At 35.7% G+C, this 24,675-nt stretch overlaps 1 protein-coding gene across 2 annotated transcripts in view; it reads right to left on the bottom strand.

Annotated features, from left to right (window-relative positions):
* LOC101868169 (cadherin-7) overlaps positions 1 to 24,675 on the bottom strand; it is an 83,742-nt gene that overhangs the window by 40,960 nt on the left and 18,107 nt on the right. For both annotated transcript variants that reach the window (XM_005153453.3, XM_031052833.2), the window contains one exon: positions 2,900 to 3,194. In XM_005153453.3, the coding sequence (XP_005153510.1) occupies positions 2,900 to 3,194 (295 nt within the window). The remainder of the gene's footprint in view (positions 1 to 2,899; positions 3,195 to 24,675) is intronic.

Raw genomic sequence — 24,675 nt, 5'->3', positions numbered from 1 at the left:
GGGTCTCTAAAACCCACTGCCTGCTTGTACCAAAGATTTAAGCATGATAACAAGTTTCCACCACACACACACACCCCTCCCCCCAAGTTTAGTATAAAAATAAAATATTTTTATCCATTTCTATCAGAAATAATAAATGTGGCAAGAAGGATATTTGTTGCAAAGCAGTTGATGTGTCTGAAGAGAAGTTTAAACAAAACTAAAATTATGTTGGGTACTGGAATTTTTATTCCCAGTTCTCTTGACTATAAGCTAAACAGATCAGTATCTCACATCAGCTATTTTTGGCTCAACTTCACAGGAGCACTCTTAATACTCTTTAAACTATAATTTTATTTTTTTTTTGTTTGAAATATAACACTGCTAGACTATTAAACAGATATACTTAAAAAACCCAACCAAACAACAAAACAAAACAAAAAAAAAGTAATGATTTTCAGATAAGCCATATCTTTGAGGTTTTTTATATGAATGAATTTACAAGGCGTCAAGGTATTTACCCTGCTCAGGATAATCAATATAATTGGGCCTGACCCAAATATAATTTGAACCTGACCCAAAGTAATTTCAAATAACAGAAAAGATCGACTTCAATTAGCCTTAGATAATGTCCTAAACTATTCATCAAATAAAATACAGAATCATTATACTCTCATAGCTACCCTTTAGGTTAAAGGTTATAGTTCTCCTAGCCTTATAGTTAATTTGGATTTATAATCCTGTGATCTCTTTTGTTTTGTTTAATATCCAATTAAAAATCCTTGTCATGGATATAATTTTAAACAAAATAAGAGAGAGGTACTTGGTTTCTCCTTAATATTTCATGAATGCTGTGGATGACGAATTAAAAAATGGGTTATATGTACAAACAGTGAAAAGATGTAACTAGACAAGTATCACACATGCATTTCATGGTAACCCTTAATACAGTAATAATGCAGTATTTGCAGTTGTGTGATATTAACCTTGAAGATGTTTAAAATGTAAAGTTTCAGGAAATTCATGAAAATGAAACCACACTAACTTGGCACAAATTCCAGAGAGTACACAAGTCTCAGTTAATAATTTTGCATAGTATTTCAAGTGTATTGAACATATATTGGGTGGTGTATGGGCCATATGGGAGAGAATTTGTTTCAGTCATTAATATGGTAAGGATCCAACAAAATATGCAAAAGCAGCTCATTTTGCAAAATAATCCTTATGTTCTCCACCATACACTGTGCACTCTCCACAGATTGATTTTCAGTATATTTTTGGAACAAATGGAGCATGGGTAAGGGGCAGAGGCACGTACTACCTACACACACACGTGTGGGTGCAGGTAAACCTCTCATCACTGTAGTACTTTCTGTATGTCAATATGCCAGTACAGGACACAGCAGAGGTAACTCATGCAAAAGGAAAATCTAGAGTTATTGCTTTCAGGGCACAAGACAGAGGAACAAAAAATCTAATCACTGCCACATGCTTCAGGTCACTTAAATGATCTAATTCTAAAAATAAAACATTAATTAAAAAAAAATATGTATTTTGTACAGAACATATTTTTTAAGCACTGAATATCTAGGTTTTGCAGTCTTAGACTACCTGGTTATATCTGTTTTTCCAAAGTAAAAAAGATTTTATTAATGTATCATGACTTCATCTCCTCCCTGTCGCTCCTCAAAAGCTGTGGTGTCCATTTTTCTCTCCAAAATTATTATTACTAGTTTTGCCATCCACATACTGTTTGAGTAACAGTGAAAAAAAGTTTCAAATGAGAAATAGTGTCTATGGTCACTGCTTAGGAAAATAAATAAAGAGAAAACCCATTAACAGTGTTTTACTTATCTCCTATTGGCTCCTAAATGAAGTTTCAAATACAAAAGCAATGTTGGTTAATGACTGCTGCAAGGCACTTAGGCAGGGAATATTATTTTTGTCTCTCTAGATCTAATTTAGAGGCATTGTTTAATGTCCAAAACCACATGAAGTAATATTTAGTTAACTAGCAAATTATATATGGGCAGTCTTACTGTAAAAGTATCATATTTTGATATGTTTAAAATTAGTCAAGAAAAATTACACTTTCAATAAACATATGACTCTCTTAACCTGTAGTGAGACTTCTCATGCACCAGTTTCCACTGAAGTAGATTAAGTTCTGCCTTTTTTATCTTCATGATTGCATTTATAATTTAAAGTAAAATTTACCAAAATCCCTGCAGGCCAAACTTCTATCTACTCTGAATCAGCACCTGACAGCAGATGGACATTTGTTCTCTCTTAAATGAAGACAGTGGATTTGACGCTTAAACTCTTCCGTAATTCAAACTCAGGAAAAATTAGCATTTCTTCTTATATGACAGAGTCTGAAAGACATTCTTCTTGGATTTCACTGGCAATTTGAAACTATCTCATGCTGTACCCCAGTCCTTGCTGCTTGCATGTATTTCCCAGAGAGCTGGATTTCAGTATTAGAAAAGATAAGCAGTAAACTGTTACTGATGTATGCAACACTTACCAAACAAATTATGCAGTAGCAGAAATTTGAAGTTTGTTAAGAATGGACTTTATCTGAACAAAATTATATATTATCACCTCTGAATACCATAGCATAGGTATGAAACTTATTATTGTTAATGAGAATTGTAAAAGAAAGCCTCTGGGCACTGGAATGAGAAAAAATATCATAAAATGCTTATCTGAATCCCTACATAGCTATTTGAGTTTTACAACATTTTTGAAAGGGTAAATACTTAATCTAGCATGTTATTTCCAGTTAAGCCTTGAAATATCTAACGTTGCAGGTGCCTCATAGATAATTAATTAGGTTAGTGTGATACAATGAAAATGAAACTTTTAAAAAGGCAATAGGAACATTTCCCACAATGCCAACAGTGTATTTTCCACTTACCCACGGGAGACATCTCAGGAACTCCAGCAGTGTAAGGACCATCCAGAAATTTTGGCTCATTGTCATTTATGTCCTGAATCTTAATGACGAACTCAGATTCTGGTTCCACAGGTTTATTAGTCAGTCTATCTAGTGCTTGTGCTCGGAGAGTATAGTAGGCCTGCTCTTCTCGATCCAGCCTCTTTGTAGCATGAATATCACCCGTGTTCTCATCAATAATGAAAATGGAACTTGCCCCTTCGCCTGACAAGATGTATTTGATGGAACCATCTCCTTTATCAACATCAGAGTGAAGCTGGTGAAAAATTGATGAGAGATGAGATTAACTTACAAGAGAGTCAGTGGCATGGAGATATGTAAAAATAATTCTTAAGTCAAGCAGCAACACATGAAATTTTATTGTTCTTGGAAAGATAAGCTGAATGTTTATCATGCGCATCATGTAAGGATCATTAGAATCTGGCAGCTTGCTCTTTTGAGCAAGATAATGTCATCCTTTTCTGCAAACAATCTCGTTTTCGAATACATCTAATATTGTCTTACAGTATTCTCATACCAGAGTTTTACATAGCCACACACACATGTATACTCATCTATGCACATAATTATAACTGTGATTTTATTCCTACCTGATTTTAACTACATTTTTGGTTTCAGATTATTATTCTACTGAAGGGTGAGACTTTAAATGAATGCCACTATAAACTTAATGTCAGTGTCTGCTGCTGTGCATGTATGGGAAACACCATAAAAAGGACATGGAACTGTTGGAACAAGTCCGGAGGAGGGCCACGAGAATGATCAGGGTCTGGAGCACCTCCCGTATGAAGACAGGTTACGAAAGTTGGGGCTGTTCAGCCTGCAGAAGAGAAGGCTGCATGGAGACCTCATAGCAGCCTTCCAGTATCTGAAGGGGGCCTACAGGGATGCTGGGGAGGGACTCTTCATTAGGGACTGTAGTGATAGGACAAGGGGTAATGGGTTGAAACTTAAACAGCAGAGGTTTAGATTGGATATAAGGAAGAAGTTCTTTACTGTAAGCATGGTGAAGCACTGGAATATGTTGCCCAAGAAAGCTGTGAATTCTCCACCCCTGGTGGTGTTCAAGGCCAGATTGGACAGAGCCTTGGTTGACATGGTTTAGTGTGAGGTATCCCTGCCCATGGCAGGGGGGTTGGAACTAGATTATCTTGAGGTCCTTTCCAACCCTAACTATTCTATGATTCTATGATTTCCTCAGTGTTTATTGTGTAGAGCAATAAAACATACCAAATGAATGAAAATTGATTGATTGATAGATTACTTGCTATCTGATGGGCCAGTAATTTCACTTCCATATCTTGTTTTCCATTATCTAATTTCAGAAAAATACAGTGTAATAAAGACTGAGAAGTGTCCTGGCCTAACCCTAACCCTGTCCTGGCCTGAACTACACAGCATTGAAAGTCAGGTGTAGTTTCCCTGAGACTACTATAGCAGGCACAAAACAAATGCAGCTCAGTAGGTCAAAATGTATCTTCCATTGGAATTACAAGACAGGTTTACAGAAATAAAATTTCTTCCTCATCACATAAGTTATCTAAAGTTGCAGAGCAAGATTTCAGAGGGTTTGTAGCTCTTTCATGTCAACTGAGTGCCACCTTCCTGTTACACAGCACAGACTCCAATAATTCTCATGTACTATTCAAACTCCTATCAACAAAGCAATTGATGTGGATATCATAATGTGATATCTCATGTGGAAGTAATACACACATGTGAATATTTAATATGGCATAAGTGAAAAGAACATCAGTAAAGTTCAAAGTACATGCTCGCTACTTAAAAAGGTGGGTTACTACTTGTAAATAGATAAGGGCAATGTTAAAGGTGTTTGGATTCTTCATGTCTTTTATCTGTTTTGTACCTATGCTAAGTCAAGATGATGTTGAGATTGGAAGTAACACTACTGTCATTGTCATCATCATTTCCTCCACTAACTTTTTTTTTTCTCTCAGCTGGGGGTATCACTGAGATAGTAATTGCTTCCAGAATGTATGCAGAAAATTGCTATCTCAGGCATAACTGAGCACAGCTGCAAAAGCTTTTCTTATTTCAGCAGGGAAGTATTCATGCTCAGTTTTGAATTTTTCAGCTGGATAAAAAAATGCTTATTTTTTCACATTATTCCCTTATACTGTTTGGATATCTCATATTTATGCAATTACAGTACACTCCCTCTTTTAAGACAAAAATGGAATCTGAGGTTTGTACTGGTTCAAAAAACACAGCTAGGGTGTCTAAGTCAGATTAACTATGTGATTTCAAAATATGTCTTATCCTCATTCTGCTGATACCTAACTCCTGAGATATCTAAACAAGCCTAAGATTTCTTTGATGGAGTTCCCCAAACACTTAAAGTCCTACTTCTCTATATAGTGGAGAATAGTCAATGCTGACACTGTGAGCAGGTCAAGGTAAAATGTATCTCACATCCAGGCTCTTTCAAGCTCAGCAGCACTGCTTACTCCTCAGCTCTACTGGCTCAGGTTTATTCAATAAACCATACCTCTGTTCATCTCACAAATCTGACAGTAAGGGCTCTTTCTGCTTTTTCAGACTTGACTGGGAGTATTCACCTTCCCTACAAAGGAGCAGTGGCCTGTGCAGTTAAGATTCTATCTGGCTTGTGTTTGGTTTTGTTTCACTTTTTTTTTTCTCTTTTCTTTTTCCTAGACCTATTTCAGGGTGCATAAGTCTCCTCTGAGCTACAGAGGCATTGCATGGGTTGCCCTACATGGCCAGAATCCTGCAATCTAGACTGAAAGTCTAAGCATCACATTACCCAGGAACTGTAGTTATGGTATACAAAGATACAATGCCTTTGTCTTCTTGAAGTGATTTAGTTTTCTCCATATCTCATATTCTAGCAGAGTACTGGTCTTTCTGTGGTGGCTAAGACTCTCCCATTCTCCCTGCAAAAGTTATTTCACTTTTCGCGGCATAGTTAAGGATGAGAAAAAAGTAGATGAGACCAGCATAAGCCGCAGTTTAATAGGAACAGAAGTTTTCTAAAGGTTAGAAATGTACAAGTAGATCTCTTCAGGCAGAGGAGAGAAGGGATTCCATGTCCCAACTTGCTGAGAACAAAGTGCTCTCTCATGGAGGTGAAGCCAAGCCCATCAACACACTAGAGTGTAGTACTCACACCTGGATCTTGAGCTGCAGGGCTGCACAGCCCCCTTTTCACCTTATATGTACATCCAGCCCTATCCTGAATAAATTTCTAGCAGTGTTTTGAAGCAAAAGAGACCTTCAGGGGAGAGGACAGAGGTGTAAATCCTCAAAGTTGCACTGAGTAAGGCTTTCACATCCAAGAGAAAGAAGAAATTCTGTAGCTTCAGCATTTCCAACTAGCTAACTCAGTTGCTTGATGATTAACACATTGTTTTTTAAGGAGTCCCACTTTGAGGTCCATAAATCTCCTCATGGATTACACTACAGTGCCTGGTGACCTGAAGTGAAATGCTGAACAGAAGCCTCTTTTTGGAACCATGCCTTGGTAAAAAACTGCTACTGCACGGATTAATAAAGCGATTAGCAATGACCTTTGTTACTCCAAGGTTGAGGCTCTGGGAGATCAAACTTCTTTGTATCTTTTATTAAAACTTCATAATACTAAGCCTTTAAAAAGCAATGCTGGCCCATGATCACACAAAATCACAGAATCCCAAGGGTTGGAAGGGACCTCAAAAGATCATCTAGTCCAACCGCCTTGCAAGAGCAGGGTAACCTGTGTACATCACACGGGAACAAGTTACTAACTTGCACCAATTCTCTACCCACTTAACCTAAGAAAAGTGATATAGCTCAAGATTCAGTTTATCTTTGGCACTACAGTACAGTCAATCCTGTGTAAAGCACTCTAAAGATTTTTTTCCGGTATTTTTATGTGCATTTTAATGTCAATCTGAGTTATCTTGAAAGTACAATACAAAAGAACAATGCAAAAATAAACTAGGCTGGCAGAATCCAGATGTATGTTTGGTGCATTTTTCAACTCACCTTTATCCTGGTTTCTCCCAACATAATCCTTCCAAACAGCAATCTTCAAAGTCATTAGTACAGAAGCACCAGAGATTTGCAACTAAGAACGAAATTCTTGAATGCAGCAGTCCTGTATCATGTTTACACCTCTGCTACTACCAAATATGACTTCAAACTACCTGTACTTCCAGCTACTTAGTTTAACATCCTAGGAAGAGAGAAGTAATACTTTTCTTATAATGTTGGCTGTAGAAAACACTTTGAATGTTTGTTTGGGTTTTTTTATTGATGGTTTGTTGGTGTGCTGTTTGGTTTTCTGGTTTTGGGTTTTTTTTGTGTTTTTTTTTTATTTTAAGGGAGATAATTCTTTTTTATAGAAGTGTATTTGTGAAAGAGACCTGGAATTTTTATTTGTTTGTGTGATTAATTTTGCAACAATTATATAGAATTATATATTTGGTCCTCAGGAGTTTAAAGGAAAGCTCCAGAACGAATCTTTGGCAGTGCCATCTACTAGCTTGTCTATCACCCTTCCAACTTTTTACAGAGACATTCAAGTAGGAGGCAGAGAACTGCAGCTCAACCTGTAGCTACACATAGGGACTTTGACTTTCAAAGTAAAGAGGATCAAGACAGAGGCAGTTTCAAATCCTTGTTTCAAAAGACATGGAGGATTCAAGGATTCAATGGGTAGATCTCATATGATTCCATTCTAGAACATCCCAGAAAAATTTTCTTTCAGAATAAGTTTGTAATAAACGTGACAAATAAAATCCCTCCCTGAAAATATCCCAAATGCTTCTCAGTTTTAGAAAATTCTTGCTTAGATAGTGTGAGAGAAGAAAGCAGTCAGTTTAACTCAGTAGCAAAGGCACTATTACTCTAAGTCCTTTAATGAGTTGAATGTTGCCCTCACTTATATTTTTTGGCCCTATAGCAATATAACCCAGTATAGGGTCACTAATGCATTTATGTTTATGTGGACCCTTAGGATGATGATTATTGCATTTTTTTTCAAGATCCCTGATAATCAGTAGGTTTTGGATTTTGCCTATTTGTAGGTACAGACCTATACAACCAAAAATGATGCCATTTTGCATTGCTTGCCATTAAAGTATGTTAATGCAGTATCTTTGATAGCAAAGGACATTTATTTTTAACAGGAAATAGAAATAATCCAGTATATCTGCTCACCACCGATATGTTTGAGGTCTGAATGAAGTTTTTCAATTCAGGCTCCTTTAAAGCAGGTGCAGTGTTCAGATGCCTCTCTTCCCATTTTTTTCTCTTCCCCAAAGATCTATATTTGCAGCTTTTCCTATCTGTGACAGCATGGCTAATGTTTCATTGCAGAGTTTACAGATTCTGGGTGAAGAAGAAAAGCATGGGGAGAACACGAGGAGCTGCTGGGTTTTCAGCACCAGTAGGATCACAGAGGTAATGTTGACAAAGAGACAGAGCAAACATGAGATGCTTCAATACAACCTAGCTCCATAGCTCACTCAAACCATAAGAAATATGCACGTAAGTGAAGAACACCTGAAAAGTTTTCTCAAGAAGGAGTTACCTTCCCCGCATCCTTTCCTTTCCTGCTGTGAAAATAACTGGAAAGGGAGAAGAGGAATGAAAACTGCCTCCTACTCATGCTTGTGCAGGCATCCATAGTTCTTGCTGTACCTTTATTCCTTCCTTCTCACTAAAAGCATGGAAGGACTAGGAAACAAGAAAGGACAAAAGGAGGAAAGAACACCAAGGAGTAATTGTCTTGTCCTTTTATAACCATAATTTACAAAACAACTTAGAAATGATTGTGGAATGAAGACGCTCTTGTCTTCATATACAACATGCCTTCCCCTCCCTGCTTTCTGGGAAAACTTAAAAAGGGAACTTGTCAGGCATGTACTGATTAAATATGTATTAACAGAAGATGAAAGAAAACAGGTGATTTGAAAAATAATACTTATTTTGGCTATTTCTATTAAAGCTTGTTTATCACAACAGTCAGAGTCTTAAAACTTCAGTTCTTGGATTCAGCATTTACTGTGGTTGCATCTAGAATGTTTTGAATTCCCTTTTCCCCTCATGTTATACTGCTAGTAGGAGTTTTGAATTGTGATTACTTATAAAGCACTAGATATTTGTATATTTTATCTTTTGAAAATATAAGTTTATATTTGCTAACTATGAAGATAAATAAGTGTTCAATGCTGCTGATTTGGAACAATTTCAATCAAATAATATCTAATATTTAAAATTCATCATAGACAATGGAGTTAAAATTTAAGTAAAATCCAATGTGCATGCGTGCCACATATTTGCCATCTTTTATTTAAGGGCTTCATGAACAATTAGTTACTAATACAATTGTTTTCAGGGGGAGCTATGAAATTCTCACTCTTATAGACTGTAATCATATATCAATATCAATAGCTTAAGACATCTTTTTAATTTCTTTTTCAATATCATTAGAGAAGTCATGTGGGAAAGGTTTCCCAACATTTTATTTATGTCAGCAGAGGCTCATGATTCATAAAATTGTCTTCACACCCAGGCTCTAGTGAAAGTGTTATGCAGCAGGTAATGAATTTCTTATAAAAGTCTTTTTTTTTTTTTTTAATAAACATTAAGAAAGTGATTAGGGAGTTCCTGGAGGGCTTTTGTTTGCTTTTGGTTTTATTAATTTATGTAAAACCATAGTATAAGCCTGGGATTGGAAAGAAATATACTTGTTTCTGTTCTGTTCTCTCAGCATAACAGATAATACTGAGGACAAAAGATCAAATCAATATAAAGGACTATATGCAAACCCCTAATATTTCTAATTAGAGTTTGAAAAGAATGAATATGCTTGTAATGCTGCCAGTGTTTCCTTGTCTTAGCAATGTTGTCAGTATAGTAGGGAACCAGCACAGACAACTATGCTACAGTGGCATAATTTGTCACTTTGACATACTGGCAATTTCATGCACTGTTTTGTTGCCTTCAGACTTTCTCCTTGTCAAGCAAGTGCAGAGATAGTCATGTGGGAGTACAAGATCCCATGCTGTAGACCACAGTATAACCATATTATGTTTACCTAACATGAGCAGCTGGTGACAGGCATGTCCAAAACCCAGTCAGCCTAGACAAGATTTCTGCATTGTCTTGATCTAAAACTGACAAAATTCTGTCTAGAGTGCTCAGAGCTGACCGAAGATCTAAGAGCTGCTGAGACAACTGAGGTCTAAGACATTTCTGAGATCTCTTCCCATCCAGCTCTGTCCTTATAGGCTGCTTGAACTCAGAATGTCTCTGACTCCTCTTTTGTCTTTCTATGGGTAATGCTAGAGTATTCCAAATGACTGGAAGTCAATATATCTATCCAGGATCATCATAAAGGCACTGAGGTAGTGAGGGATTACCTATCACATGAGCACATTTCACATTCAAGGTGAAAAAAACCCACATCCCTTTGGGATTATCAGCTGTGTCATCCCACAACTTGTCCTTAATAGCCCTCCTGCAGATAAATTGTACATCATTTGGTGTATTTTGACCTCCAAGATCTTCATATTTAACATGTATCTAAAGCCAACAAGAACAAAGCTCCATCTATAATCAAGCTATTTATACATGTGCATGATTAAGAAAGCATAGGATAAGAGAGAAAATAAATAAGATGAATAAAGAGGGAAGAGAGGAAACACAGAAGATAGGGCATGAGGAAAACCAGTGAAGACAGGCCAAAGGAGAAACAACAAGCTAAAATGGAGGAAACAGCAAGAAAAAATTAAAAGTACAAATGAAAGAAATTATTGAAGTAGCAAGTGGAGCTGATCGTAAGTGACTAATCAGTGTTGGGCAAGAACAGTATTTGTGAGTAAAGCTGTATAACTTTGCAAGCATCTTTCTTTCATGCTCTGCTTAGTATAATGGTAATTAAAAATACTGATAACCTGAATCTGGTCAGCTGTAATTTTACTGACAGTGTATATTAGTACTGTTGCAAGTCTAAAGAAAAAGACTACTCTGGTGAGGAAATAAAAAGAAAAAAAAAGAAAAAAGAGAAGGTACAAATCATTTTAAAGTGCTGGAACTGGAGAGCAAACATAAACCATGACCAATGGGCAGGGAGAATAGCAAAAGGGTCAGCTTGTTCTGAATGAACTAAGTATAATTTTAAAACAAAACTCCCCATTTCTCATTTGAAAGTAGTTTCTTTACTTTTTTGCTTTTTTATGTTACAGACTGTATGTTTCTGTGACTAAGAAATTAAAATAGTAAGAATTTTTCTTAATTTGCTCAGATACATTCTTTTCCATGATCAAACTTTGAATAACCAGTTAGGCTTTACGAGCCTGTCTTTCCTCTGTGCTGTTTCCCCACTAAAATGTTCAGAAATGTTAGTAGAAGAGTTTAATGAAAAATTATATAGATCTTATACTCTCAAATGACTGATCAGTGCTCCAGGAGGATAATAACCTATCACCTCAGCCAGATAAAGTGAAGTGAATATTTAATTTTGCTAACCTGTTGAAAAAGGGGGGTTAAATGGTCAAGAGAACAGTGAAACTTTCTTATTTCCTTGACGGTTGTAGAGGTACCAAATCTCTAAAACTTACACTTCATAACATTCCAGTGAGTAAGTCCTCAAGGCTTCCAAGTGGAAGACAAAGTTTGCAATTAAGAGGAAATACTGAAAAATTGATATGATTAGAATAACCATGTCACATGTTTATAACATTTTTTTCTCTTAAAAACACTCAGTTGTGTCTATAGTGTTCTCACTCTCTGTATGCTTACATAATTTAGCTCTTTATATAAAGGCATTGCGATTGTGATTATATATGTTTACAATGTATGTGTATGTTATAGTGCATGCATGTTTACATACATGTGCACATGCATGCACGCACCCATACTTTTCCTTCCTTTTTTTCTTTTTTTCCAATCTCTGCAGATGCTGTACTCAGAAATCTATGCTTTCTTCCCCTCAGTTATAATAAGAACATGAAATGCCCTGTGGCGACAGAGAATTGTGCAGCCAGCCCATTAAGATTAGTGCAGCTACAGGAAGATCTCAGAAGCTACTGCTGCTCTAGATGGAGCTGAGTGGGCATATGTAGCCATCTGAGTATTCTTGAGGAGTTTTAAAGCACCATCATCATGACATGTCACTCTCCAAAATGACTGTTTGTCATTCAGACTCTTAAAAAGACAGTTTGACAGCTTTGGGAGGTAAAAGCCATCTGTATGCTGTGCATCATCCTGTGCTAATTGCATAATATTTATTGGGGGTGGGGGGATAGCAATACTGTATTGTAGCACCACCAAGAGCCTGCAGGCAACATGACACGTTCAGAGTAGGAATGGAAAAAAAGAGACCTGATTTCCCCTCACACACACTTCAAGCTTTTCAGAAATTATCTTGCTTAAATTTAGAATGCAGAAACAGACTCTACAGTATTTGTAAACAATATGCACATTGGAATCCTTACAGACCTGTTCAACATTCAGCTTTGGGTTTTTTTGTTCTTTTCCCAACAGCTCTCAGTCTATCAGTACTTATTCCTTGGAGTACTCATTGTGTTTCAGTAACAAAGCTGCATCACTGACAAACTAAGTGAATTTGCTATCTGACTTAGCATATAAAAACTGGTTCTGTTTTTACCCAAATAAATTTATTTTTTATTAAAAAACACACAATTACTAAATGCTCATTTATAAAAATGCCTAAAGCAATTAAATCATGTGAAAATACCATCAGAGTGAATTTCTAGTTACAAATTCCTGAATGGTTATTCCTACCAGCTGTACTTGGGTCTCTGCATTTTCTTTTCCTGCACGAAAGGGACCAAGTTCTCTTCCATACATACCAATAGTATTTTCATATGATTCACATTTATTCTTAATGCACCATGCTACTCACAGTTATAGACTAAACCAATGTCCAGTGGTTTGATTTATTTTGGTCCAGTGATTTGATTTATTTTGTTGCCAAGAATCACTGAAGTTATAAGACAAAATTCTCTTAAAGTCACTACTGTCTATTTCAGAAGTGTAATAAAATTTTGTGAGGATGCTTTCTCCCTGCATTGTCCACATATAGCTTCTATGAAAGTGATCGTGCTTAAAAAATGTTGCATGGCAAATAAACACCTAAGATCCTAGTATAATTCATAGAAAAATATCTCTGGGCTGGCAAATGTACATGGCTTGAAGAGTTTATGCATGTGTAGCAGCTTGCTATAACAGAGCCTTTGAGAAATGTCACTCATTCATCTTCTCAAATTACTTCTGCACTACACATGAAATAATCTCTCCTTCACAATATTAATATACATACAGTACTATTCCTTGAGTATGTAATTCTTTTGAATGAAATGCATACATGTATATATGCATAAAAAGTATTTTTACAAGAATAGGAATATTCTCTGTCCTTTTACCACTGTACATCCTTTATTAATTATTTATGATTTAAAAGGGGGCCTTATTTATTTATTTATTTATATGATGAGAATGCATGAATGTACTTTGCCCTATGGCACAGTAAAGAGGGGAGATGGAAGAAGAAAGGCAATAGCAGAATTTGCATACCTACAATAAGGCAAAATTAATGCTTTTACTTTTTCCCTGTTCTTGAAAATAGAAAAAAGAATGCTGATTGGAAATTTTTTTTCTCCCATGTTACTTTTTCTACTTAGCTGAGGTAATTCAGTCCTAGGATTTCAACCACGGAAAACGAGAACATATTAGAGATTCTATTTTTTGATAGCTAACTTTGTTAATCGAAAGAATTATCTGTAATAGCACCGAGCAGGAAAAATAATCATATACACTTCTTATTTGAGTACTCTATCAATAATATCAAATTTACAAACAAAAATTAATTTCATATGAAAGTCTTTTCCGAGGTAAGAGATGTACTTATGCTGAATGTCTTTATTTTAAAGTGAAAATTATACCTCCCACATTGTCTCTTTTTTGTCAAACTACTGATCTATAGTTTAGAGTGTTATCCTGTTTCTGCTTCAACTATCCAAAATAGCTTGCAGCATTGCTTGGTTGATAATGATTTTTCGCATAGTATCCTGCTTCCAAAGAACATTATTACCAAGGAATAGATACCCAGGGGGTGCAGAGCTTTTTTCTGTTGTTTGGGTTTGGTTTTATGTTGTGTCAATTCCTGAGATTTCATTTGCTCCTGAAAGTTTAATGCTACTAAAAATCCACTTATAATCTTACCTTGCATGCTTGTGGGAAGTGTTGAAACCCTGATAGACTAGAAGATAATGGTAAAATATGTAACTGTAAAGCAGTTGAAGTGATCACTGTGAGTAATTGTGCCTGTAGAAGCTTATACTACACCAGACTACAGATGACAGCATTAACTGATAATTTTAATGAGGAAAGTTTTACAATAGAGGAAAAATGTAATTAACTGGGTCCACAGCCAAACAAACCTGTAGTTCCCTGAAAACAGTTAAGGACTTGTTAAATAATATTTATGAAACTGCTAAAGTAAAGCAGAATGAATATGTTGGGTTACATCTCCATATTTAATGTACATAAATGATAAAATCTATGACAGGGCATCAGTCTTTGTTATTGTGGTTTGTTTCTTAAAAATTATATACCTGCTCTTTTTTTTTTTATAAAGTTTTATATGTTTTCATAAATGCAATACTTAGTGATGACACTCCTAACAGATTTATAGTCACCTTCAAATTGACAATTCTTCGTACGATAATATTGGTTATATATTATAAAATATTTCACACCACCCAGACATTTCATAAAGCATTTCCACAAATCTAATCCCAAAAGTATTCCCAGTAAAATCAAGATACTCATAGATTTAAAGTGCAAAATTAAGAATTTGACACAATGTCTGTAACAAACACAATTAGCCAGTGGGAAGTCCTGTTGGGAGAAGAGTCGTAGCTGCTCAAAGCTGAGAGTGAGTCAAGGAAATAGAAAAAGAACACAGGATTTTGAATGTAAAATTTTACTGCAACATTTTAATATGAATAAATTATTTCATACGGAAAGGGCAGCAATGAAAATCTATAGCAAAGCATTATGGCTTCATAGCTAAAATGACGATACAACATGATAAAACAATGCATGACCAAGTAAAGTGGAGTACTAGATAGCTTCCTGTAGACACTTTTGTCTACAGGACTTAAAATGATCTCCCTTATGAAAAGCAGAAGAATCCCTTGGTTAACTTATTACCTTACAACACAACTTACTGTGGTCATTGTGTGTTTACATTTTATTTAGAATCTTTTTCAGACTAGCTTGATTAAACATTTCTGTAGTGTTTTCTGTTAACTAGTGTGACCAGTTCAGTAAAGGTAAAACACTGAATGACAAACAAGTTGTTCTTTTTTAAGTAGGCTCTATAATTCCTTGCCCTCTACTCTTATGTATTTCAATTATGGTGGTTTATCAAAGTGATTTTTAACCCAAAGTGTTTCTAAAATACATATCCAGCCATCTGTATGTAGAGTTAATTAACAGCCTATTGCTCAAAATTTAGTTGAGAGAAGGAAAACTTAACCCTGTGCTACATCAAACAAAACCTCTGTTTTAGAATTCTCTTAATAAAGAAATCATCCTTACTCATGTACAGCATGTCAGGATTTGTTTAACATTCATAAAGTTGGTACTAAGCATATGCCTAAGCGCTTTTCTGAAATAGAGACTTAATCCTTGTGCAAAGGAAGGGTACTTTAATGAACACCAATGTGTATCACAGACTAATTGTAAGCAGCAGAAGTGATTCCATTACATAAATTTACACTGTAGCCTTTCAGTATTCAGAACAAGCTGAAATAGGGTATGCACAGTAAGTATGAACATTTTAAAGTCTGCCTTAAACCATTCAGGTCATTTAAACCATTCAGGTAATTTAAAATGATCCTTTGCAAATAAATACTTCAAAAGTTTTGATCTATTATTGTTCTTTTTTTTTTTGGTTGGTTAGGGTTTTTTTTTAACCATTTTAACCTGCATATCTGCCAGGGTTTTCAGTTATAACCAGACTGATCTCAAGATAGTAATACATATTTTCGTAGGCACTTTTACTCCATAGTATTAAGGGCTGGGAAATAAATTCTTGTAATGCCCATGTTTTGTGCTGTTTTCCAGAAAGCAGCTGGGGGGAGAAGATAATTTCAAAACCATAACAAACTACTTTAACATGAACAGTACTAGGTTAATTGTAAAGCCTTCCAGCTTACGATTTTAACAGCTATACGTAAAGGGCAGTGCTCTCCTGGTGCCTTTTTCTATTTTGGTGGGTATGATCAGGGTATAATAAAGATAATCTCATCAAATTCCTATTCATACATAGAATCATAGAATAATTAGGTTTGGAAAGGACCTTAATACCATCTAGTTCCAGCCCCTCTGCCATGGGGCAAGGATGCCTCACACTAGACAATATCTCCTAAGGTTCTGTCCAACCCGGCTTTAAACAGTGCTGAAGATGGAACATTTAACACTTCTTTGGGCAACCTGTTCCAATGCCTAACCACCCTCACAAGAAGTTCTTCCTTATATCTAACTTGAATTTCCCTTGATGAAGTTTGAATCCATTACTATTTGTCCTATTACTACAATAATGAGAGAATATATTTATAGATTAAAATTGAAATTCAGTCATCATTTTTCAAAGAACAAATCCAGATATATGTTTTGCCATGTACAGTGCTGATGCCAACTCAGGGTTTTTTTATCTGTTCCTCATGTTTTCCCCAGAACACATTCTTTCTGTATTTCTTACTCACTGCCCTTAAATGCTGGAAATCTAATAAATTTATATGCTATTGATAAACAAATGATGAGAAAATACTGAAATGGCAGGTGTTATTTTACACTGATCATGTATACTTGCTGAATCTACATTAACATTCAAATTGGGCATACCTGTTTCTAATTCTGAAAGCCATCTGGATTCTACTGAAAATGTTTAAAGTTTTCCTTTAGAAACTCATTTCTCAAGGTTCCAGTATTTCAAATAATTTGAGAACTTTATATTTTCATAAAGCCCTCTCTGTTTATCTGAAACAACATGTCCACTTGCCACTATGAAACATGTTGCATATGGTGTATAACTCAAATTCTTAGATGGCCCCTGATAAAACTAGAGCACTCTATCTAATGATCATTTTCATATTGTTCTTCTGAGTGAGCTCTAGTTCAATAAAAGTAGAGGACAGAATGAGTTCCTTATGAGAACACTCCCTGCTTTTGATGCATTGTGGTCAACACGAAGGTACAGGAGTTACTAGTGTTGTGTATTCTACCAACTGCAGATGGTATCAGTCATCTGAATTTAGTCTTGTCTACCTCAAATGTTTCAACTCGGATGACTGTTACTAATTTATCTGTCATGCTTCTTGTTTATATCATCAAAATGCTCCTAAAGGGATCTTTTATTTTAGTATCTGATATTTTTGTTATAGTATCTGATCAGTTTTATAACCGAATCTGAAAGCAATGAATTACTCTTGGAGATTAGAGTTTAAATCACTATAATACTTGCCCCCAGCATTCAAGTCTGATCTTTGCTAAGTTTCACTTGACACAGCATGTAAACGTCTCTACCAGATTGTCTGAGCACTCTCAAAGCTTAATTGATCCAATTTGCATGTCTTATCCTGGCAGAATTGTGCATCATTTCTATCCTCTTGGACTAAGTGATCACAATCTAATCACTTTGTATACAAAGCAGATGGAAAGTTTCCAGCTCCTTTGCTATCCCTTTGCATTCATCCATATTAAAGCAATTCTAATTCAACAAGCAATCTGATCTTTCTGTATTTTTATAGGATTACTGTCTCATTGATAGGCCTTCTGTCACCAATTGTAACGTTCAGAACTTTACAGTCATGGCATTTTCACTTTTGTCTCATACCTTCTGTGTGGTCCATTAAAATGATCACTTAGTTTAACAAACTGTGCTAAATTTTCCCCCTTAGGGAAGCTCTATATGGCTTGGTGTAAATCAGCACAGCTCTGTGCCCTGGAGGGAGAGAGCAATTTTCATTCATTGAGGATGTGCTCTTATATTTCGGAGGGAGAACAATTACATTCTCATTCATGCACTTCTGAACCTTGTACATTTATGGATGCTGCCAAAAAAAAAAAAAAGATCATTTAAAAGAAAATGTTAATTTAAATTCAGTAAATATTCTCCAAATAGTAACTGTTTCTGCACATAACCCAGAAATATTGTTATTTTTTTCTGTAAATTTTCCTTTCAAAACATTTGCAAATTGTCACTTAAATACAATTGAAGTTTAGAAAAAAAGTTGCATTGCTTATGAATAGATAGAATCTCACTTTTGAAAATGTGACAAATAAATAAAATCTGCTGCAAAAAAAAGTCACAAGCAGACCAGCCAACCTAATAAAGATCAAGGGTGTAAAAATCAAACTTTCTGAAGGGAACAGAAAATTCCACTTAATAATCTCACTTGTAGTTCACAGACAGAATTTATATTCCCCACCTGTCTCTAGTTCATACTCATCTACAATGTTCATTGTGTTTCTTCAGCTGTAAGCTGTTTCTTTCATTCGTAACTGGTGAATCCTTTGCCCTCCTAATGGTTCCATAGATATTCTGCTCTTCGGGGAGTTTGTGGTAGGCTAGTATTGGCTTGGTTTTTTTTTCCTAGATACATCCTTTTTATTGCTTCTTCCTCTCTTGTTTTCTCCATTAATCACTATTCATATTTTCTCAATAAAATTTATGAGAAGTCAAAAATATTGTTCAGGGTTTTGTTTAATTTGTTTTCAGTGAAAAATACATGAAAACTCTAAAGTACTCTTTTAACAGAAGTGATCAACCACTGGTGGTCAAATGCTCATGACAGAGCAAGATACGGAATACCCTTCAGTCTGCTCTGCAGCTACTTTTAAAACAGGTGAAAGACTGGAAGGCAAAAACAATGGCTATATGAGAGAATGAAGGAACCAGTATGTACTATTAAATTCTCAGGCTTTTATCAAAGAGGAAACATACTAGTTAATAGAGCCATGTTGTTGTGTCCATATATACACAAAAATATCAATACAAGTGGAAGGATAGTAGTTACTTAGCACCAAATCTAGCGAATTCAAAGTCAACTGATAACAAACTGAATTAACCAAGTAAACAAATTTGTTCATAAAGCAGGCATTAAGACAGTACACAGGCTTTCTATTACTGTGCTGCATGCTGAAAAGTGGTAGTATAAAACCAGCAATGTTTTCTGTGACTTGCATTTCAAATAGATTCAGTGGGCAAGTCATATGCAAGTTGTTCATATTGCAACCTTGGCTGAGCCTTTTAAAAAAAAAAAAAAGCTCCTTCTTTCAGGAGATTAATTATGCCTCCAGTTACATAAGTAAGCAAAACCCCTGCTATCTTCAGATTCTGTTCTGGTTGTAAAAATGTATGGTTTCCATAGCTTACAACTAGGGTTTGCAGGTGTAAGTCAGTGGAACATAACAAGCACGTCTGTGGATGACACTCAAGAAATAACAGAATGCAATTTGCTCTCTCTCAGCTGTTTTAGCTCAGCGGGATTAATAGCAATAATAAGTAGGACAAAAACCCACCAGAACTGGCAGGTGTGACTCACGCATAGAATTCATCTGCTGAGTAACGAAGTATGATTTTATACAGTCACTTTTAAAAGCAAAATTTCTGCTACATTGTAGTCAGACACATATTAGACTGTCACATTGTACCTATTAGGACACCCAGGGTTTCTAAGCCAAGGTGAGGTCTGTGAGTTGACTTTTCCATGCATCAACCTGCTGCTTCATTTGACAGTCCCACACTCCACCCTGAAGGCATTTAAATCTCCAATTGAGGTAAAAAAAATTAGCAGTACTGAATGCTTTCCTTGAGCCCAACCTTATAACAAGACATCAGAAAGGATCTATTGATTGATGAGACATACAACTTCAGGAGCATGAAGAAAGGACAATTCTTACTTTGCCTTCCAAAACATCACTCATAACATAATGTCATTCCCTAGCCAAACATTGTTGAATAGTATCTTAATGTTTCAAGGTTATTTTATTGCATTACTGCTGTCACCACCAACAAAATCAGACATGTACTCTGATTTTGAGAATTATTTAATGCAATGTTCATCATCTGTTGTATTTATATTTTTAACAGATCCAAGTAATCATAGGGGGAAAAAAAGAGTTGTTTTCTCCCCATTAGTCTGTACAATGGTGCTCATATCATAGAATCATAGAATAGAATCATAGAATAGTTAGGTTTGGAAATGACCTTAAGATCATCTAGTTCCAACCCCCCTGCCATGGGCAGGGACACCTCACACTAAAGCATGCCACAAAAGTCTTCATCCAACCTGGCCTTGAGTTCTGTCAAAGTTCTGTCAAAGCTGTGTTCTCAGTAAAAATTATTTACAGGTGTAAGTGTTTGACTCCAGGAAAATTCACAATACTGCAGATCACTTTCTTCACCATAATGAACTTACTTAACCCTTCTGACCTTGATGGTTAAGCTGCAGCATGTTTCCTCTGTATCTTGCTAATTATATTGCAAAGTAATTTTACAGAGAATTGAATCTGATCCACAACCTGTTAGCTCATCCTGCTGCAGTCCAAAACTCTGTTCCAAATTGATATTTGCAATTTAAGTATAGTACAAAGCACACATGAAATGGTCAGAAATGGAAAGTGGACACTGCCTCTAATACACAGAAGATGACATTATTTCAGAAGCAAAGTTAAATATCTTGATTACTTTTTAGTATATACTGCAGATACAGACTCTTCTATTTCTAAATATATCAGAAGGATCTGTCATAAAAGTGGACATCTTTATCTTTCCCTCTTCTTCATAGCCTCATTGCTAGTTTGATGGATATTTTGGAAGCAAGACAAAATACCTGGGCCTTCTGTCTGTATCATCCCACATGAAAAGCAGTAATTTCATTTTGTGTGAGTAGAAATAAAATTGGCAAAAGAAGAAAAACCCACAACATTTTGGAAAGATGTTTTTGCCATCAGACTAGCAAAACGGACTCTCATCTTCTACTCATCTCTACTTACTAAAATAATAGAAAAAGGGAAATTGCTGAATGTGATACTTCAGCTCACCTAGTATGGAACAAAATCTAAATTAGTTTGCAGGAAAAATTTCTTATGTACCCTGCAAATAGATTGAAAGAAATGCAGTTACATGAAATTATGAGCTTCAAAATACCAGTCTAGATGGAAAAGTGGCTACTGAGGTTCTGAAAGACACTCAGTAAAAAAAAAATTCCATGGGTGTCCTTATTTCACCCCCTTAACTCTGAAAGCAAATTTACTTCATGAGGTGCAGGCTGACTTCCTTAGTGATAGACTAAGGCATTAGTCCTTTTAATTTTCAGCTCTTCATTTGGAAACAGTTTGGACATAGCCCAGCTGCTGCCCTGACAGCTGCACATATTTGCACCTTCCATCCATCTGCTGAGAGCTCAGACTTGCTTGGACACCTCCAGATCTGCATGTTGCCTTTTTGCTTATCCACGCTTTGTCTTGACCCAGAAATTCTTGTAATTTGTATGGATGGAAAGCTTTTCTTTCTTGTGCTATGTTGTTTGGCACATGTTGCTTATGTTTTAGGGGTTTTTTATCAATTTCTGAATACTCTAGCCCTTTCTAGTAATGTTTTTTAATAAATATTTACATCTTTCCTTTTTTATCCCACTTCCCAGAAAAGAAACATAAAATCACTTTTCTACCATGTTTTGTCTTAATATTTGTTTTTGCTGCTGTCTTACATCACAGACTACCTTGTACAAGCATCTTCCCCTTCGATTACAAATGAGCTTCACATATTTTTCCCTTTCAACTGTATCTGCTAGTTAACAGACCTCGGCTCCTGCATATTTCTCAAATCTGGGTGTTACTGGATCTCTGGCTAGCTGCCCTCCTTTCCCATCTGTGTTAACATAAGTCAGCTAGCATTGGTACCTAGAAGGCCTTCTTTCTGCAACCTCTGTGTGGTGGATTGATGTGTCTTAAATCAATGTATGCCCCATATACCTACATAGCATCCTTATCAGAGAGTAAAGGGAATCAAGACATATACATATGATTGTTTTACCTTAATCTAATCTTTTAATTGGTTGCTTTGGTATGTTTTTTCAGCTTTATATCAGGATCTAGAGTGAGGAAAACACAGCATATTTTTTCAGCGTGATCCTTGCGTTCTCACACTTTTTGGGATGCTTTTCTTTCTCTTAAACTTTTCCAATCACTTTTTCCGGTACTAAAATTGTTAAGACTACAACCTGTAGTTTTTCTTTCAATCTTAAGCTAAATCAGAATTTAATAAATGTGTCAGTACAAGTTGAAATTATTCTTCAATGTAAGGTACTTCTATTGTTTCCTATACATATACACATGCATACACACACATTGATGTACATACTCCATCACTGCTATCTCTCAAATTACTACTAGTTTCCTCCATAAAACTTTCTTTGACATTGTTTCATTCAATTTATCAGACAAATGGATAAACTGAAACAACTTTTTGAGCAATTAATATTTCTTTTGCTGTCCAAATTTTTCAAGAGGGATTGATACCCACTCAGGAGTACACTTGATTCAACAGAAAGAATAAAACAGAAAAGCAGTAAAGCATTAAGATCCTCAGACTAGAAGCAATATGAGCTTGTGAAGAGAGAAACAAACATGACTTGTGCAATCTGAATCACACAATAAGATGGGAAATAACTGTTTCACTTGGCTTATCTCCTGTTTAACTGAAGTTATAATAGAGTGCTTTTGTTTACAGCTTTTTATTGTCAGGAAGGTATTGAAAAAATAGAGGGAATGAATAAAAGAGAAATATGGATGAACACAGGACTGCAATGCTGACTAAGGAAAACTTTTTGAAAGTGTGATGTATATTGCTTGACTGACGTCTTGGCTTCGCAAACAAAGCTTTGGAAAGGGCTTTACCCACGCTTACTGCAGGCATGATGATGACTAAAAGGGCAATGTGGAAGAGGCAAATCCAGTTTGAAAAAAGGCTGCTTGGTTATTCAGGATGTTTCTGAACATGACTGTCATCTCCTGGGTCAATCTTTGGTGACCAATGTCCTGAACTGCCTGCACGTAGGGTTGGGTCTTCAGCTTCCAGTGTACCTTATCACCTGCTGTTTTGTCCCTCACCTGTCACTGCAGGGCTTTTCAAGTGTGAGTAAACCCTTTGAGCCTGTGTAGTGGACTTTTTAGGTGAGGCATAGAGTACGCGGAACTGAAGTTTATCTGCCAGGGCCTAGCTAGCTAGGATGGTGACAGCAAAGTCCTCAGGTCATAGGTTTGATTAGAGTGTCCTTCTCTTACATGGAAGGCCCTCCAAGGCTAGATGAGCTCCATCTGCCTGGGTTTCAGGTTAGCTTTCCTTCTCCTAGTATGGTTGCCTGAAGGGTAGTGTGAAGATGGCTTGGCACTTACAGGTAAGTGGTAAAGGTTAGAAAAAGGGTAGCGACAACAACAGTTTATGCATGCATGAAGATGTTGAACATCCAGAAGCAACAGGAATTATAGAACAGTTTTTAATATAACCATTATGCAGAATTATAGCCCTGCAAGTTAAAAAAGAAACATAAAAATAAGCCAAATATTTTCCTAAATGTAACTCTACCCATAAAATGCGTATAAATTGCATAAGAAATACAAGTTAATAATTTTGCTAATTTATGGCCACTCATTTATACCATGTTTATGGAAATTTAAAAAATGACCAGCAGCTTTTCCCAACTGTGTTAGAAAACTTTTCATTGTTACAGAATAACAAGCTAAACATTGTCTACTACAGCACCTGCCTACCTTGTAAGGAAAATTAATTTATTGATTGCCTAGTCAGCAAGGTTATAATTTGGTACCTCAGAATGAAATGTTTAAGCAGCTTATCATCCTTACACATGTATCCAAGTACCAGATTTTCCATATTTTGGAAGCATTTCAAATGAATAATAACTTTGTGGGCTCAGTTCTTTTCACAGCAACAAAATTGCATGTCTCTATAGTCCTCAAGGTAATTTCTCATTATTTACAGAAACAGGCAATCTAAATGTAATAGTATGACTATGGTCTCCTTATATCACCCTGGAAAATAGTATTAAATTTACTTTTTTTTCTACCTGGAGAGGGCAAAAAATTCTTCTGTGGTGTAGATAGAACAGTATGTTGGACTGCCCTTAACTGTTCTCAACATTTATCCTACTTGACCATATGAAACATCAGAATGCAGGCCTTCAGGGCTCTAATTGTACTATATGACTATAAGAAAGAAAAACACTGCTTTTTCCACTGTTAGAATGTGGAATATGCTGCTACCTGTTGTCAATCAGTCCTCAGTATTTCTCTTTTACTAACCTACCAAATAAAATAATATGCAAAAATTCAATTTTAAAACAACCAAATAGTTTTATTCCAAAATTTATATTCTCATATGTTCTACTAGGATCAATAAAAATGAACTCAAGATTCTGAATTAAATCTTCAGTTACTCCATGAACAGCACAACTTAATAAACAACACATACTAAATAACTTTTGCTGCCTTCTTGAATGTTTAGAACCATCTTTTTCTCCCAGGGGAGCATTCTGAAAAAGGCATCCTGAGACAGAGCCAGTAAGGTATATTTTGTATTTGCTTGTACATGAATAGTTGCACATGAACTACTATAAGCAAAAGATCTATATTTGTCTTGGTATTCCTATTTA

This window comes from Melopsittacus undulatus, chromosome 1 (assembly GCF_012275295.1).
Source record: "Melopsittacus undulatus isolate bMelUnd1 chromosome 1, bMelUnd1.mat.Z, whole genome shotgun sequence".
Taxonomy (NCBI): Eukaryota; Metazoa; Chordata; class Aves; order Psittaciformes; family Psittaculidae; genus Melopsittacus; species Melopsittacus undulatus.
Note: the sequence above shows the minus strand (reverse complement) of the source record. Positions and strands in the feature narration are given on the sequence as shown.